Source organism: Fukomys damarensis, unplaced genomic scaffold (assembly GCF_012274545.1).
Source record: "Fukomys damarensis isolate Sample0158 unplaced genomic scaffold, DMR_v1.0_HiC HiC_scaffold_16, whole genome shotgun sequence".
Classification (NCBI taxonomy): domain Eukaryota; kingdom Metazoa; phylum Chordata; class Mammalia; order Rodentia; family Bathyergidae; genus Fukomys; species Fukomys damarensis.
In genome coordinates, this window is record NW_022900928.1 from 128,229,162 (window position 1) to 128,247,660 (window position 18,499).

Below are 18,499 nucleotides of genomic sequence, written 5' to 3' on the forward strand. Positions count from 1 at the left end.
GGGAAATATAATCTGATGGCATAGTTGTTTTTATGAGTGAGGGGAGTAGCCGGGTGTGGTGGTGCACACCTGTAATACCAGCACTTGGGAGGCTGAGGAAGGAGGATCATTGTGAGTTCGAGACCAGAATGGGCTACATAGTGAGTTCCAGGGCAGTCTCAACTATACAGTGAGACCTTGTCTCAAAAAACCAAACCAACACCAAAAAAAAGTGAGAGGAAAAAACATCACTTATATTTTCAAATCAGGAAAGCAAACTAATAGCAGACTAACAAAAACAATACAGAACGCAAAATATAAGAAAATCTGTGACTGTTAAAAGTGTTTCTATATACCTAACTTAATTAGAATAGTTACCTGTAGAAAATGGAGAAAATCTGCTTTATATTTAGTGTAAGTATGTACTCCACAATTTTAAAAAAGTGTTACTTGAACAACACTAACTTAAATGATAGAAACTCCTTCCCACTTTGTTCAACATTATTAGTAAGTATTCCTACTGCATTCTCAAGATGTAAAGAGATTAAGAACAAAACATAAGAAAGGGTAATCAAAGAGTAATCAAAATTTTAAAAATGCAGCCAGGGATTTAGCTCAGTGGTTCTGCTGCCTGCCTCGCACGCTCAAGGACCCAAGTTCAATCCCTGGTACCAAAAAAAAAAAAATAAATAAAAAATGCAGTGAAAGCTAGATTTGTAGAATGGGAGGTAAAACTAATGATTCACTGAAGAGAAAATAATTATTTCCCTTATCTGCATAAGATCTTAATATCCTAAAAGATCAGAAGACCCAGGAAGAGAATTCTAAGAAAAGAACTTTAACAATTAGGTAAGATCTTGACAGTTAATGTCTGAAATCTTCAGGAAAAGAATGCAAAGATACCATGTCCCCTAGGCTGATTCTGACATTCAAATGCCTTGATTTGAGGCGCTAAACAAACTGCATTCTGAAAGCTCTGGTGTCTACACAATAAAAGATACAATAAATCCTTTAAGAATTGTTCTATTCCACTATTAGGATTTTAGGAGAGTAACCAACATCTGACTTTCTGAAAGGATCTTTCTTTGCAGCCATACATTATCTGCATCTAAAAAAATCACAATTATGAGCCAGGTGTGGCGGTGCATGCCTATAGTCCCAACAACACTCAGGAGGCTGAGGCAGGAGGATTGCTATTGAGTTCTAGGCCAGCTTGGGATACATAGCTATTTCAAAGCCAGCCTGAAGTACGACAGGAGACCTTGCCTCAAACAAACAAACAAACAGTCATGATTGCTTCTGGACCAAGAGTACTTATGGAAACACTCAACTCACTGAAAATTACTTAGGGTTCATCAGATGAGAATGAAAGGCACACAGCCTGGATTTACATATATGAATATCTGGATGTAACTGACATAAGCATGTACATGTCTGATATTTACAAAGCAAGTTGTCTTTGTTCTGGAGGTTACATCTTTATTTTTCCTTAGGTACCACACAACGTAAATGATTATCACCAAGATTGGCATTACCTTCTCTTCTGAAGTAGACACTGAAGATATCAGGTAACTTCTGCATTAAGATCTCTGCCATCTGGAGCGCCCCCACTACTATCTTCAGGTCTTGGCTTGAGAGCATGGAAGCAATGTGACTAAAAAAAGAAAACATTTGTATATAAAAATTTGTCTGATTTTGGTAAATTATTTTTGGCCACATTGTTATAAATTTAAGAACAAAATATTTTCAATGAGAAACTATTCTGCTGTAACAAAAATTTTTCTTAAATTCTTTTATATTTTTATTAAAGCTTTGTGTTGATGTAAACAGACAAAAAAGGGCTCAAGATACTCAGCACCGCTGTATACACTGTTTTCTGTTCATGACATTGCTGAAATTACATGTGAAGTAATTTTTTTGAATCCCTAAAACATTATGAACACACCTTGAAACAGCATGATTTTTCAGAACATCCTTCAGAAGTTCGGCATCCGCAAAATAAATTATCCTAAGAATTGCTCTAAGGCACTTATGTCTGACTGCAGGTCCTGCTGAGGAGCTGTACACTTCATAAAGAACACCAAATAATGTCTTAATGAAAGACTTAGCCAGTTCCGGATCCTCTTTCATAAGCTGTGCTCGAGCATCATCCTTCTTTAACTCTGAATATCCACCTGTTATAAAATATGGACAACTGTGAAGGGATGGACACCAGATACACAATGAACTATATCAGGGATTCAAGTCATGTACTTATTTGTAACACTATCAAATTTTTTTCATTATACAATTTCTTAAATTGTAGAATTATCTACAAACTAAAGGCAGCATGAGAAAAAATACTATGGCCAGCTTGAGATAACTACTTCTTTATTTTATTAATGTATATTCAACAAAATACTGAGGAAATTTTAATATTAACCCCTAAAACACTAGGTAAGAAATACTCAGAGTTCAAGACACAGATAATGAGAGGGCATAGGATTCAGTGAGGAGCAGAGTACTTGAATGCTGTATGCAAGGCTTTGGGGTCATCCTCAGCACTGAGGGAAGGGAGGGTGAGGGAGGAGGGGAGAGAAAGAAAGAAACGGACAGCAGTATTCAGCTGAAAGCTCTGTAAAATGGACAAATAAGGTGATACACAGGTAAGGGGAAAGGTGGCTGATGAAAGCTATAAACCAGAAGTAGCAAAGTATGGTACAAAGCCCAAGCCAGCCCGTCACTTGGTTTTGTAAGTAAAACCGCACTACAACACAACCATATGCTATGTGGCTGCCTCTGGACTACAATGACAGCGCCTGAGATAGACATCTGGACTACAAGGCTTCAAATATTTACTACTGGGCCCTTTTCAGGAAAAAAAAAAATTGCTGGCCCATGTACTTTAGGTTACAGATATAAATGCAACAGATTGAATCTCTGAGAGAAGGGGGCAAATGTCAGAAACCTGAAAAATCACTGTTCTGCTTGTAGTTAAAAGTTTGGCAGGAGGTATAAAATAAAAAGGTTGGAAAGAACTGATGGGGTGTGGATGAATCTAAGGGCAGAGCAAAGTTTCATCGGGATCAGATGAACATCTGAATTAGCTAGTTCTAAGTGGAATCCTAGGACATCAATCACAGATGTGGAAAAACTGTGGGAAAGATACCAGTTTAGTGATACTGGCTCATTCACCAATGAAGGCAAACAACGTTGGAAAAAAAAAAGCAACACACCAAATTACTGTTATCCAACTACTTAATCTTAATTAACAAGGATACTCAACAGAAACCATTACACAACAGTATAGCATTATTTTGACTCAAAAAGCACTTACTAGTGTTAGTATTGGCTAAGGGGTTAGGTTTTCTCTGAATGGCACGTGCTGTTCCCGTGTCCTCATTGATTTGCTGCATAGAATTAAAATCAATAGTATAAACTCGTCCCAGAGTGGACAAGCTTATCTCATCCTCACCGACCTGATGGGCTGCCTGAGAGCAAAGAGAGAGAAACCTTGAATATAAACATGGAGAAATTAATTACCTTAAGACACAGTGGGGACCCTCTGTACATGTTATTTTACATGTTTATTTCATCAGGTCTCAGACAAAGTAATAGAACACAGGAAATCTAATACTGTAGATATGACATAATTCATTCACGACAAATCATTTTTAATTAAAGATAAACACCTAAGGCCCTCGCTGGCACCTGAGACAAGTGCATGTAAAATTCTAAATGAAGTATCCAACCAAGTAACATCACTGACATGAAGACACCATTAGCATTAAAAAAGCTTTTAAGACAGGGCTGAGAGAATAAAAGTTGTTATCCATAACCACAGTATTCTAATTCTGAAGTTAGAAACTTTATCTATATGAATTTGTAGTTACCCATCAAAATCTTCCTCTGAACAAAATGACCTATAATGCTATTCTCAGAACACAGACCTTACACTAAAGGGGTGCACTAGGACGAAAGGAACACAACTAAAACTAAGAAACTAATCGCCAGGGTTGCAAGAATTGCAGTGCTCTTGCAGTGAATACTGCACTATTTCAGGCAGCTTACAGAAGACACAGAATATTCATTCTCAGTACAGAGTTCAACCTAAACAGAGACTCCCAGGCTACTAGAAGAAAAGATTGTTGGGAAATACAAGAAAGCTAACAGTGAAGCATTTTGCCAAGAAAATGCTTCAAAGATAAGAAAAAAGAAAAAAACAAAAACAATCCACTTACTATAACAGATTAAGACCATTAGCAGATATAGCCTGCTTCTATAGTAAGGCTAACAATGCACATTAGACCAAAGTTAGCATCCTCATAAAAGTGGGCTGGCTCTAAATTTAGATTTCTTCATAATTATCTCTTGATTCCATAAGTCAATAGTTTAAAATTTTTTGAAATATTCATTTTCAGAAACTGGAAGATATTTTTAAGGAGGAATGTCTATACATGAAATCAGACAATTCTAATATCAAAGGTTGAAAGTAGAGATTGTAGGTACCTTACATATTGAAAGTATTAATAAATGATGCAGTGCATTTCAAATAATGCAGTATTCCTAAGGCAGCAGCAAATGACCTGAGAATTTCTAAAAATATTACAGTGCAAAAGTGTTAAATATGGAAATAAAAATAATATAGGCATGGTGGTACATGCCCATGGTACATGCTACTCAGGAGGCTGAGGCAGGAGGATCACAAATTGGAGGCCAACCTAGGTGATTTAGCAAGACTGTCTCAAAACGAAATAAAAAGATCTGGAGATGGAGCTTGGTACTAGAGGTGAGGCCCTGGGTACAATACCCAGTACCATAAAAAAGAAAAAAAAAAAAAGCCAGAAAGCCAGAAAGGAAGGAAGGAATCACACAAAACCCATCATGGAAAATCACTATTAACATTTTTTGATATATTCCTTTGTTTTATTATTTATTATCTTATTTTATCAAGTATGCAAAAGATTCACATAATTTTATCATGTTTTCCATAATTTTTATAAAAAATTTTCCATTAAAAAACAAAGTGTATGCAAAGCTATGTACATATCACAATTTCCTTATTAGTTGCCCAGAGTTAGTTTGTTTTCATGTTTTTGCTACTAAAAATTACTGTGAAGTATGCAAATCTTTGCTTTGGAGAAATTTGGGGGTTGCAGTAGGTTGGTAGGTAGGGTTTAAAAACACATAGCCTAACTCCTCCAATGTTTCCTTTCAGAAATGAGGAAACTATGGAACAAAGAACTTAAATTACTTGCTCCAAGTCAATCAGGTAGTTAGCAGCAGAAGCAGGACTAGAACATCATTGTTTTCTGACATGAACAGAAATGAGGACCTTGTTCTCAGGAGACAAAATGAGAGAATCGTGGGTTAATTCAAAATGAGCATACCACAGTACACGTACCCTCCTCCCCATTCCATCCCTACACCCACGCTCCACCAAAATAGGCATATTTCAACGGTACGATGAAACTACTACCTCAATGATCCGGCTGTCGATCCTGTTATAGGGATGCCAGAGGCCCCGGTCGTCACGCCACTGCCATATTGCACCATCTGTGTTCTGTGCGTTTCCCTTCTTCAACATGGTATCAACTGCAAAAATGCCTTCTTTTGGTAAACATGGCATAAGTTCACTGAAAACGAAAAGCATAATTACTGTAAGAAATAGCTTCTTGAACTAGTAGTAAATATTAGGTTTCTAAAATACAATTATTTCAGACAAACCACAATTATTATCGCCTCATCTTTACCAAATCAGAGATGTCAGCTCATACAGCTCTTGAGGACTTCGTGGGACGAGATCAATCTGCTCCTGACAACTTCCATTAGAGGCACCACACAGGAGGAAGTGAAGCGTTTCTGCAATGTCTGTAAAGCCAGCAATGAAAAGCAAAAGACTATGAATTACTTATACTACTTCAGTTAAGAGGCAATAATAATTCTCTAGGGAGAAAACAATCAGAATTACTTTCTTATAAAAAAGAGAAATTAAAGTAAAAATATCAAGATTAGCCATAGTAAAAACCTAAGAAGTCCATGTAGATTTTAATAAGTTCTTACTGGAGTCCAAACATCTAGCTGGGTTCCTTATTGTGATTCCATCCATCTCATTCCTTGACAGCTTGAGAGCACACAACTATGCAAAAGCACAATCAACATACTTCCATTCCAATATATCCATATGCTTGTCATTGATTCAAAAAACACCGAAGCGTGTAGCACTTGGAAACACTGTCCCAACACACACTGTATGCTAGATTTTGTCCCCCCTGTGGTGCTGGAATCGAACCTAGGGCCTTGCACCTGCTTGTGCTGATACTCCACCAGTGCAATATTTTTCTTAGTTAAAAATCCTATGCTACTAAGTACTATCTTCTACCTACTTGGCTTATTTTGACTTTACTCAGTAATGCAAAAGAAGCCATTTTTCCTGACTAATAAATAAGGTAAATTAAGTAATAAAATAGCACTTACTTTGCTTCATAAGTTGAACGGCTAATGTTGGACAGTTGGAACACATCAGAGAAAACATGCGAACAACCATTATAAACATCCCAGAACTCAAAATTGGTGGAGTCACTACCAACAGTTGTTGAACATTTGTAAGGAGATCTCTAGATGCCACCTGCTGGAGTAAATTCTTCATAAACATAAGAAAACAGAAATCATTATGCTGTGATTTAGCAATTCAATCATTTTTAAAAATAAAACACCAAAGAAAATTGCTTACCTCCTCATGTTGGAAGTTGTCCACCAGACGTGCAAAACAAAGGCAAGTGCTTTCTACTGACTTTTTGTCCTGTTTGAAGAAGGAAAATGGAAATTTATTTATACAAAACATTTGCATGATCACACACATCACTGACTTTTCTTCCTAGTCCCAAATTCTCTAAGGCATTAGAGAATTCTCCATTAGTGAATGTGAGCTTTGCAAATGTAAATGAGCCTATGCAAGGCAAGGGCAGTTAATTATCAAAATTTCAAAGCTAAGAGAATCATCCTATGGAGCAACCTCTCTCCTCATAAAAGCTCTAAAAGATGAAAGCAAATAACAAATACTGTGTTTATATCATCTCAATACCTACACAAAAGTTATAATAAAGGCAAGACAGATATCCTGCTTTGCTTTAGAAGTATACCAAATTAAAATCTAAATATATACACATTAGAGTTAAGTATAAATATGTAAATCAAAGGTGTGCAGGTACTAGGTACTTGAGTATTCAAGAATCTGGAATCTGTGTGTGTGTGTGTGTGTGTGTGCGTGTGTGTGTGTATGCATGCGCACGTGCGCATGCACCTGCCTTTTGGGAGGTTATCCTAGAACCAACCCGTTACAAATACCAAGGAGTAACTACAATAATGTCAAAACCTGAACACATAGAGTTGACAGGTTCACTATTAAAACAATCTAGACACATTCATTAGAAAACTAAAAAAGACTGAATATTAAAACAATATGCTATTCACTATAAAGATGGGGTAGCCTCATTGAGAAAACATTTGTTAACAATCCTACTAATGAAAGAACATTTTATTGGCTTCACTAGCGTTTTGATCTTGTTTTTTCCTAATTTATAAATGGACTTCAAATGTAAAGACTAGTTTTGCTTCTACAAAAACAGGTATTATAAAAGCTCTCTATGAGTGATGGCAAACTTTTAGAGCTTTCAATGATACAAACAGCTCATGTGCCTTAGGCTTGCCACCACTGCCCTGCACCTCCTTGGCTGCCATCATATTAAGTCAGCAGCCAGTTTCTCTGCTTCTCATGCCTTATTTCTAAAACAAAAATATCATTTCAGTCGGCCATCACCACTGAGTGGTAATGGGATTTGAACCCAGGGATTTAACACTGAAATGTATCTGCAGCCCATTTTTAAATTTTGAGACAGTCTCACCAAACTGCCCAGGATGGGCGTCATCCTGCCTCAAACTCGAGTGTGGGAATTACAAAAATGTGCCACTCTGCCTGGCTCATTTTTAAAAATAAATACCCTAAAGAACAAAACAAAACAACAACAACAAAAACAAAAATGGCACTACTCTGTCTTCATTTTAGAAGCAAAATACTCCAGAGTGACTTAATCTTCACTACTTTATCCATCTTATAGGAATCCCTTATTTATGCGAACAGATTTTATGTACCAAATTCCTTTTTTTTTTCTTCTTTTTTTTTTGAGACAAGGTCTCTGTAGTTCAGGCTCATCTTGAACTCTCAGCAATCCTCCTACCTCAGTGTCCTGAGTGCTGGGACCACAGGTGTGTGCCGCCACACCCGGTTCCCCAAATTTTTAAGTATACTTTGTAAAGTTGATTTTTAAAGCTAGATCTTAAAAACAGCTTTAGCAATAGTATTAATACTGTAATTATCAAAATGTTAATTTAGTGCTTTGCTTTACTGGAGGGTGGGAGTCAAACCTAGGACTTCATGCATGCTGGCCAACTGCTCTATTCCTGAGCTATGTAATCAGGCCCAGAACAATAATTCATAGTAGAAATAAATCTAGCTTCTCTCTAACCTTACGTTTAGCGCATGATCCAGTCTCCAAACCCAACTCCACAGAAAACTTGCTTTTTATACCTCACCAATGACTCCACTCCAAAGACTTCACCTCCTACATAAACGCTCTTCGCCCAATCAGGCTGCTGTCTACATTCCTCATTTGTACTAGGACACAGTCTCATTTCTCTTCTGGTATTAACCCATATCCTCCATTTTTCTACCTGCCTACTCTAATGCCTTTCAAGAAAAAATATCTTTCCAAAAAGAATTCTGATTATATCATGCTGAATGTTTGCTGCGCTAGCAAATTTATCCCTTAATGTCAAAATAACTAAAGATATCAAACATAGGGATTACTGTTCATTTGGGCATAGCCACCAAAATATTATTATATAAGCTAATATGTCATATGGGTGGATAATATGGAAAAATAATATGGTGCAGAGCATCTCCAAGTATTACATCCTGTTGGAAGATTTTTTAGGACACTATTTGAGAAGCCATAGGAAAATTGCATTACAACATACAAATAGATTCATGTTACCTGATGGGTTAGCCTTTGGGTAAGCAATGGGAGGGAATCGGCCACAAAATGAAATTCATCTGGTGTGATACTCTGGCAGCAATTGGCTGCAATTGCTAATGCATTTCTTTGGGCATTTATGCTGAAGAATTCTAGATATAGCAAGCAGTCTGCCAAACCACCCTAAAATACAGAAAACCGTTAACGTGAAGAAAACTCTTTTATCAGCAATTAACAACGACAACAAAATTACCAAAATTCTAATGTTTCACACTGCAAACAACATGTATCTTACAGTGACTTCAATCAAAGAACTGGTACAAATGATGTTTAAAACCCAACATCAAATGAAATACAGCTCTCTGGCAACAACACATACCGCCTGTAGAATGGCTTTACTGTGTCTCCGTGACAACATCTCCAAGGCAGTCAGGGCCTGTTCCGCCACATCAATACACTGAATGACTTGCAGCTGGGGACACAGATATCGGCAATATGACACTTAAGTCTTTCCCCAGTAGTTTATCTTCTATATGACTGACAGTATTTTCTAGAATTTCCACCAGTCTACCCGCTTCTACCGTGAACCCCACCTTAGAAAAACTAGTCACTTATCGGCTGAGGCTGTAAGGTATGGACACCAATAAAGTTTCCTCCCAACTACTTTCCCCTGCTTTGCAGTACTGAAAAAGTGAATTTGACATAGAAAATAAATTTTCACATTAATTGATAAGTTTTAATACAAGAAATTTTAAAACATTAGGTTTCAAACTTTAGACCATATTCCATACTTATCACATAAAGCAAATTTTACTGCACATAAAAAAAGAAAAACATCCATAGCACATTAAGGGCCTGTAACACAGACAAAAGATATAATGCAATCGGCAAAGACCGTTCAAGAAAACTTCCTTTCTCCACTGACTCTTAAGTTTATATCCTGAGCAAAGCACTCTCATTTCAGCCTTCCTGTAAAATGAGGATGTTTTCTAGAAATTAAATTTTTAATCAAACGCTTTAAGATGCTCTCTCAAAGATATCACATTAGTGCAGTGATTGCTATTATTAAAAACTCTGAAAGTGGACTGATTTTATAAATGATTTATTAGACTTAGCTTTAAACTACTGGCCCACTGAACACTGAACATTTTTCTGAAATCACGGCTTTAAAAAATGTATTTAGTGACTAGGAATGTAGCTCAGTGGCGGAGCTCTTGTCTAGCACAGGCAAAGCCCTTAGGCTCAATTCCCAGCAATGCAGAAAAAAATTTTTTTTAAATAGATACTTTATTTAGATGATATTAGTCAAGAGTTCAAAACCCGATTTGTTCAGTCTACTTTTGGAACAAATTGGGCAAAAGCAAAAGTACCTTCTCTAAAAAGACAGGGATAGCATCCACCACGACAGCAGACGACCGAGGAAGTGCTTCCATCATGTATGTTAAGGCTCGGCAAGCATGGTTCATCTAGGAAACAAGAGGGGCTTTTATGCGACAAGAACTCCAAATTAAAATGTGGACTGTTTTTAGTGACATAGTTATACTTACAATATCAAAATTATGCTCCATTTGCAGTAATGTTATCTGTTAAAAAGATAACAAAGGTATTAGAAGCTGTATTCAAACAGCAAGGTCCTAGAAATGCTTCTTTTGAGAGAAGTTAAAAGTATTACTCAAGATACTTTTCACCACACAAAAACAACATGAAGAGAAAATCAAGCAGACGTACATAAGAAACGACTACATTTAGGATGTCATTTATTACTCAATAGTAGCTCTGATATGAGGGTGTTCTTAGGAAAGCACTATCTCAGACCCAGGTCAAAACCAAACCCTTCCTGTTGCTAATAATCCATTGGGTGGCTCTAAACTCCTTCAGACACTCAGCTCATTAACAGTGTCAACAGTGTTTAATATATAACTGTGCGGGATCACCAAGAAAAGACCACAGATTTAACTCCTGTGAACAAGCTTCTGAGAGATAAGTACTATTTAACTTAGCTGAAATTTTAGAACAAAACTGGTAACAGAAACCATGCACTAATTAAATCAAAACTAATTTCTTTCTTTCTTCCACACATGACTGGCTCTACATATCTGCTTTTATTTTTTTCATGCGGAAAAGACCTTAATTTCCTCTATGCTTTTCAAATAAAGGAATGCAAAACTGCTAGAAGTATACATATAGTCCATATTCCTGTAGTAGCTGAGTCACAAAAGAAATTTCCTCTTTTAGGAGGAAGACAGGCACTTACTATCTTCTAGCTAGACAGAAAAATCTAAATGCACTTGAAACTATAAAATACCTCTAAGTAAATGTCCAACTATGATAATAGAATGGAGATATTCTACTCCAGGTAAAATATTCTGATATACCAGATGTCCTAAGAACAAAATATGGGAGGAATTGTTGCAGCTAGAATTCCTTATACCAAAACTATTTCTGGCCACATATATATGGTAATTAAGTTATTTAACTGTGATAAAAAATAAATCTGGACAACTCAATAATGACAGCCAGTATTAACAGCATAGCATGATTTCACTTATGGAAGTCTATTAAGTACTTAAACCTAAGCAACAACCATTAATACTCCCCCATACTGGGAATCAAACTCGGGACCTTGCACTTGCTTGCCAGGCAGGTATGGCACCACTGAGCTACATCCCTATTAAATTAAATAAACTGGATTATGTGTCAACATTCTTGCCTATACTTAATATCCAAGAAAAATCTGCATTTTAACTATGGATGGTTTACAGTTAAGCCTAATTCTTGATTATTATTAATTTTTAATGAACAAACAACAGAAGAAAGATTCTAATTCAGATTATGGAAACCAAATCAGCAATGTGAGAATTGTCTTAACATAAATCTTGAAGTAAAAAGGCTAACACTACTTTCATGAAATACTCAAAGTAACATGTTAACCTTTTACTAGCTAGAATGAAACTGTTAAGATTTGAAAACTGGCTCTTCTTAATATCAAAGATCTAGTGGCAAAAAGGGAAAAACCTGGTCCAGTGTCAACTCCTTCCAAAGCCACAGATTCTAACAGTAACGAAGTAGGAGGCAGGTTCTGATGGATTCACTGCCAAATTCTTTAAGAACTTCAGCGACAATCTAATGCCAATTATTTCTCAAATGCTTTAATGAAATCAAAATAAAAGGAATACTCCCAGAGTTATTCCTGGAAGCCAGTATTTTAACCTGATTCCAAAACCAGAGAAGGATCCAACCAAAAAATAAAACTATAGGCAAATTTCTTCAAAGACCATAAATGCAAAAATCCTAAACAAAATACAGGTAGAACAGAATGTGACAAATTATCAAAATGATCTTATGTCATAATCAATAGGTTTCCTCCTAGGGACCAAGTGCCACATATGCAAATCAATAATTATAATTCATCACATAAACAGAAGGACCCCCCCCAAAAAATCACACAATCATCTCAACAGACACAGAAAAACTTTTAACAAAATCCTACATCCATTCATGATAAAAACCCTAAGAATATAGGTAAAGTACAGAAGGCCCTTATCTCAATCTGATAAAAGGGATTTATGACAAACCTACGGCCAACATCATATTGAATAAATTGGGAAAAATTGAAAGCTTTCCCTCTAAAATCAAGAACAAGGATGTTTCCTATCACCACTCCTGTTCAACACAGTACTGGAAATATGAGCCAGAGCAATCAGGCAAGACAAAGAAATAAAAGGGATATGTGTAAGCCAGGAAGAACTCAAAATATAAATATTCAGACAACACAATCCTTGACATAGAAGACCCGGTAATTCCACCAAAAGCCTCCCAGAATTAATAACCAAATTCAGTAGTATAAAACAAAACACACCAAAATCAATAGTGCTCCTGTACATCAATAATGAGCTCACTGAGAAACAAATGAGGAAAATAATAACATTAACAATAACATCAAGTATAATTTAATGCTTGGGAAATTAACCTAATAGTGTAAGTGGAAGACATAAAAACAACGTAAAAAGACAACATAAAAACTGCAGTATTCGAAAAAAAAAGAGAGATTGAAGAGATCAGAAAATGGAAAAGCACCCTTTGTCTCTAAATAGGCAAAACCAATATAGATAAAAATACTTCTAAAACTGATGTACAGATTTAATGCAATCCCAATCAAAATATCATACCATTCCTCACAGAAATAAAGAAAATAATCATAAGATTCCCAAGGAAAAAGCAGAGACTCAGAATAGCAAAGGCAATTCTGGATAACATAAGCAAAGCAGAAGGCAACATAATCCTGGATTTCAAGTCATACTACAAAGCTCTACTGACAAATACAGCCTGATACTGGCATAAAAATAGACCTGTGGATCCATAGAACAGAAAAGAGGATGCAGAAACAACTCTAGGCACTTTCAGCTACCTCAACTTTGACTAGGGTGTCGAAAGCATAGGCTGCAGGAAGGACAGGCTCTTCAACAAATGGTGCTGAGAACACTGGATAACTCTCACTATGTACTGATCTAAAATCAAAGTGGGTCAAAGATCTAAATGCTAGAACAGAAACAATCTGCTGGAAGATAAAATAGATAAAACTCTTGAAGACACTGGTATAGGTAAGGACTTTCTGAACAGAACTCCAATTGCACAAGAAATAGGTGAGATCATAACAAATTTTAAAAAGCTCCTTCTCACACAGCAAAGGAAATAACACAGTGCAGGGAAAATCTACAGAATGGGCAAAATTTTCCCCAGCTTTTCCTCAGATGAAGAACTAATAGCCAGAATATAGGACCCCGCAAAAAAACCTCAAAACTATCAGGCCCCTTCCCCTCCCAAATAAAAGACCCACTCAAAAAAATGGGCAAGTGAAAAAGTGAAATGAACAGACACATCTTGGAAGAAGTACAAGTGAACAATAAATCCATGAAAAATTGTTCCACATCTCTGGCCATTAGAGAAATGCAAATTAAAACAACACTGAGATTCCATCTTACTTCAGAAAGAATGGCTATCTTTAGTAAGCTAAATAATAAACTGGCCAGGCTGCAGGGAAAAAGAATCCTACATTGTTGGTGGGAATGTAAAGTAATACAACAACTATGGAAATCAGGGTGGAGAGTCCTCAAACAACTAAAGTTAGAAATTCCATTTGACCCAGCCATTCCCCTTCTACTTATCTTCCCAAAAGATTTTAAAACACCGCCTTACAGTGATCCATGCACACCCGTGTTTATAGAAGCACAATTCATAATACCTAAAACTTGGAAGTGGCCTGTACTGCATGTCTATCAGAAGATGTATAAAGTAAGAAAATGTGGTATTTACATACAACAGAGCACTATTCTGCCTAAAAGATAAACTTGAATCATTTGTAGGAAAATGGATGCACTCTGAGACCATCCATAACGTTAAGTGAAATAAATCAGACAAGTGACCTTAAACATGGCAAGGTTTCTCTTATATGAAAAAGCCCAAAATGTAAATACAGAGAAAAATAAAAGCCAGATAATAGGAAGTAGGTAAATCATTTTCAAAAGGAAAGGGGATCGATAAAAGGAGGGAGGGGGAGAGATGGGATGGAAGGGGGGTGAAGAGAGACTTGAGATGTGTTATGTACATGTCCCAACTCCCCATGAGGAATGTAATCATTATGTACTGTAAGTATGTGTTAATAAAAAATAAAAACTGAAAATAAAAGGAACATGTCATTTTGCATTTGACAGTCCTTTGTTCAGCTGACTTTTCAAAACTCAGCTATCCTTAATTTGCTAATAGGCCCTAATGAGTCAATCCAATGCATTAACTATAATTTCATTTTTTGTCAGTTTACTGGATATTTAAAACATATTTACATAATATTTACTTTCTAAAATAAAATATAGTAGATATAACAGTGATGTTTATGTTAGCCTTCAGTTGGTATTCAAATCAGACATAAACTATTACCAAGTCATTGTTTAAAAGCCATATTATGTTAAGGGGCCCAAATAATTGCACCTTCTCTTGTTTTCACATTTAAAAGCGTAAGCATTTAAGAAGTTAACAAATCTCAAACAGAAAAATATGGACTCACTACTGGGTTTAAAAGTTATTAAGAAGATTTTTCGTTTCTTTTTATTTCCCCACAATACATAACCTTTTAAACTGGACGGATCCTTATGATATACTGGTTTGACCAGTCTTCCCATGGCCACAAACACTGAACAGTAAACCTTCCTGGCTTAAGTGAGCTTCTTGTTACTGACCCATAGATCAGGAGGTTAAATGAAAAGGATGACACATTTTACAATGTAAGAGTCGAGGTATTTACCAGTATGGTGAACAACTAAAAAACAGTCCCTTAAATATCAAAGATCATGAGATTATAAAATCCACTAAGAGCCTCAGGATGTAGCCTGGTGGTGGAGCACTCATCTGCCATGTGTGAGGCCTAGAGTTCAAGTTCCAGTATGAAAGAGAGAAGGAAGAGTAAGGAAGGGAGAAAGGGAGAAGGGGAGAAGCGGGGGGAGAAGAAAAGCAGAAAGAAAGATACAAAAAGAGAAAGAGAAGGGGGGAGAAAGAAAAAGGAAGGAAGGGAGAAGGAGGGGAAAGGGAGAAAAAGGAAGAGAGAGGAAAAGACAGGCAGGCAAGGAGGGAGGAAGAGAGAATTACTAACTCATGTTAGCAGTCATTCAGCATATCTATACGCATGAAATATAAGCACTAAGTCACTGACCATCTCATCTCTCAGTTCTAGCATGTTTTAAATAATGACATGTTCATGACAACAAGCATGTATTCAGTTAAAAACTCAGAGCATTCCAAGGTGAAACGTGTGTGCTTACCAAAGCTGGAACAACACTCTTCACAGGGAACCCTCCCAGTGTCTCCTCATTTCCCATTACCAATAACTGACACATTTCAATAACTGCCTGAAGCTGCTGACTTTCATCACTGGCTTGTAGTCCTTGCAGAAGCTGCTGGGCCTTAGAACCTTCGGGGGGAGGGGAGGGGGAAAGAAATCATTAGTTTTTTTAAACATTTAAGAAAATTATTGCTTGAGATAAATTATGACTCCATAACTGGCTGCTTTTCTTCTCTAGATGCCAAACAAAGGCTGGATCTACATTAAGGTTAAGCCATATTACTGACTTTGTAAATGCAAAATTAAAGTAATTGGATCTTCTCGATAATCTCATTTGGTCTTCTGTAAGAATATGATTCACTTTTAAAAGCAAAAACAAAAACTAACACCCACAAGACTAATATAAAAACTGGTGGGTTTAACATAGGTTTTTAAAGAAATGCACATAATGAGTAAAAGCTTTTTGCAATTATAAAATCCTGCCCAAAGATGCCCAGACTTCAAATGAAATGCTTTATTCCTCTAAACATCTCCACTTGAGCAAAGGGAATCCAAAAGAATACAGCCAGGAAAGAGAAAGACAAACAGAGCAACGCATCTAACAAAAATAGAGTGGAAAGAATGATGTATTCAGTAAAAACAGTGGAGCAGCCTTTCCATTGATGTCCTCTCATTCCATATGCTGGCTGTCAAAAGTACTTCTACTTTTAAGATTCAATTCATTACCCAAGCAATTGAAAAACACAGACTTCAAATCATAAATTTTCATTAAGCTGAAAAACACACTCAAAAGTGGAGTTTACACTGGGTTTCATTTTTCATGGGTATTTTCCTAAAGTCACAGTAATTCAATGACTATGTACCGATTTTATATCTGATGTCATTTTCAAGACCTTTCTTTCTCTGATGCCTTTTCAATTGTTCTGTGTCTTGGGTTTGTGTACTCCTACATCATTTAAGTACTGACATGTCTAGGACCTGGTCATGTGTTTGGAAATAGTTAACCAATGTGGAATTTACACTGAAAACAAAGTTTCTTCTTATAATCAAGCTTCAGCAATCTTCTTGGGGGTACAGACCTTTACAGAACATGGCACTCCTTACAAGATTTGTCTCATTGTTTAAGACCACAGCTAAAGAATCCCATAATCATTGCTGCCTACCTCCCTTTACCAAATTGGAAAATACACTGCAAAATTTTAAACTGAACAGTATCAATCCCAATTAGCATATCATTTTTGTGCTTTATTCGAAGGAAAAAAAATCAAAGAAACATAGTAAAAAATGAAAGACCCTCCAGTTGCTTCTAATTTCATTTTTAAATGATAAAATAATTCATACCAAGTATGTCTTAATGATACAACCACTTAGAAGAGGAAACAATGACACACACATCATGCAATGGTTATCTTCTAATACTACAGTTGCAATTTTGAGTAAATGGATCTCTTCAACAAGATCAGTACCATCATCAATACCCCTTATCATCTGAGATGTTTATCCAGAGAACTTATGCCAAACTGAAAATAACAGAAAGCAGCCAAAACTGTAAGAATACATCCTCTAACACATGAGGAAAATCCAACTCTTAGAGCAGCAGATTTGAATTTAGTATAATTTTACGCTCTTTTTAAAAATGAACCACCAAAGCACTTTTCTGTTTTGGATTATCGCCTATTAATTCATTATATTAATATAAACAAAATTTTTATTAAATGGCCATACCCCCCCAAAAAAAAACTCTTGGAAAAGTAGCACCATTGTGTTTCGATGGCAAATCGTCTTATTGTGAGGCTTAATAAAAGACAGCCAGGCGCCCTATTTTAACCCTCAGTTCCTGGTGATATCCTGAGATGAAAAGATGAAACACGGGCCTCATTTTGTTACAAAGATTATTAAAAAGACATGAACTTAGGAATAAATTCCCAATTCAGTTAATAAATTTGTTTCATTAAGGGCATCCTCCACCAAAACTGGAATTATTTTTACTAAAAATGGCACTGAAGAATACAGTAACAGCAAATACAGTTTACTGTCACCACTTTGGTTCTTGTTCACGGAGCAGTTTTACCCACCACAGCTTTTGCACTGTCACTCCAAACATCAATGAACTAGAAGAGGAAAAACCATAGTAACTGTGACTTAGTAATTATTACTTATGACCTATGAATTTCATGTTAGTACTCCAGGAACCTCCCTGAAAGCCACCAACCAGACATTGAGAATCACTGTTCTGGGTAAGGAACTGGCAGATAAGTATTTTCTATCTAGGGCCAGAGAGTAACTACTGTAGGCTTTGCAGCACATATGGTCTCACTTCAACTACTCCACTCTGCTACTAAAGTTCAAAGGCAGCTGCAAACAATACAGCAAAAAAATGAACGTGGCTATGTTCCAATAAAACTTTCTGGACACTGACACTTAAGACTTTAAATTTCATATATCCAAAAATATTCTTTAAAATGTATTTTTAGCCATTTAAAAACAAACTCCAGTCTAAGTTCATAAGCTAGATAAAAACAAGCAGACACCTAACCCTGGCCACTGGGCAACAGCTTGCTGACTCCTGTCACAGGAGGCTTATGTGCTGAATTGAACTGGTATCCCCAAACACTGGCTGAATGAATTCCAGGATTGTGAAAAAGGATAAGGACTGCCAAAAAAAAAAAAAAAAAAA

At 36.3% G+C, this 18,499-nt stretch overlaps 1 protein-coding gene across 17 annotated transcripts in view; it reads right to left on the reverse strand.

Annotated features, from left to right (window-relative positions):
* Window positions 1-18,499, reverse strand: part of Trip12 (thyroid hormone receptor interactor 12) — a 123,961-nt gene that overhangs the window by 33,276 nt on the left and 72,186 nt on the right. For 8 of the 17 annotated variants that reach the window (XM_010608119.2, XM_010608129.2, XM_010608124.2 and 5 more), the window contains 12 exons: window positions 15,803-15,951; window positions 10,538-10,573; window positions 10,361-10,456; window positions 9,370-9,462; window positions 9,012-9,173; window positions 6,692-6,760; window positions 6,436-6,601; window positions 5,712-5,829; window positions 5,435-5,594; window positions 3,296-3,449; window positions 1,925-2,153; window positions 1,515-1,633 (listed from right to left, as the gene is read on the reverse strand). In XM_010608119.2, the coding sequence (XP_010606421.1) occupies window positions 1,515-1,633; window positions 1,925-2,153; window positions 3,296-3,449; window positions 5,435-5,594; window positions 5,712-5,829; window positions 6,436-6,601; window positions 6,692-6,760; window positions 9,012-9,173; window positions 9,370-9,462; window positions 10,361-10,456; window positions 10,538-10,573; window positions 15,803-15,951 (1,551 nt within the window). The remainder of the gene's footprint in view (window positions 1-1,514; window positions 1,634-1,924; window positions 2,154-3,295; window positions 3,450-5,434; window positions 5,595-5,711; window positions 5,830-6,435; window positions 6,602-6,691; window positions 6,761-9,011; window positions 9,174-9,369; window positions 9,463-10,360; window positions 10,457-10,537; window positions 10,574-15,802; window positions 15,952-18,499) is intronic. The other 9 variants (XM_033764672.1, XM_010608130.2, XM_033764671.1 and 6 more) reach the window with 3 other exon arrangements.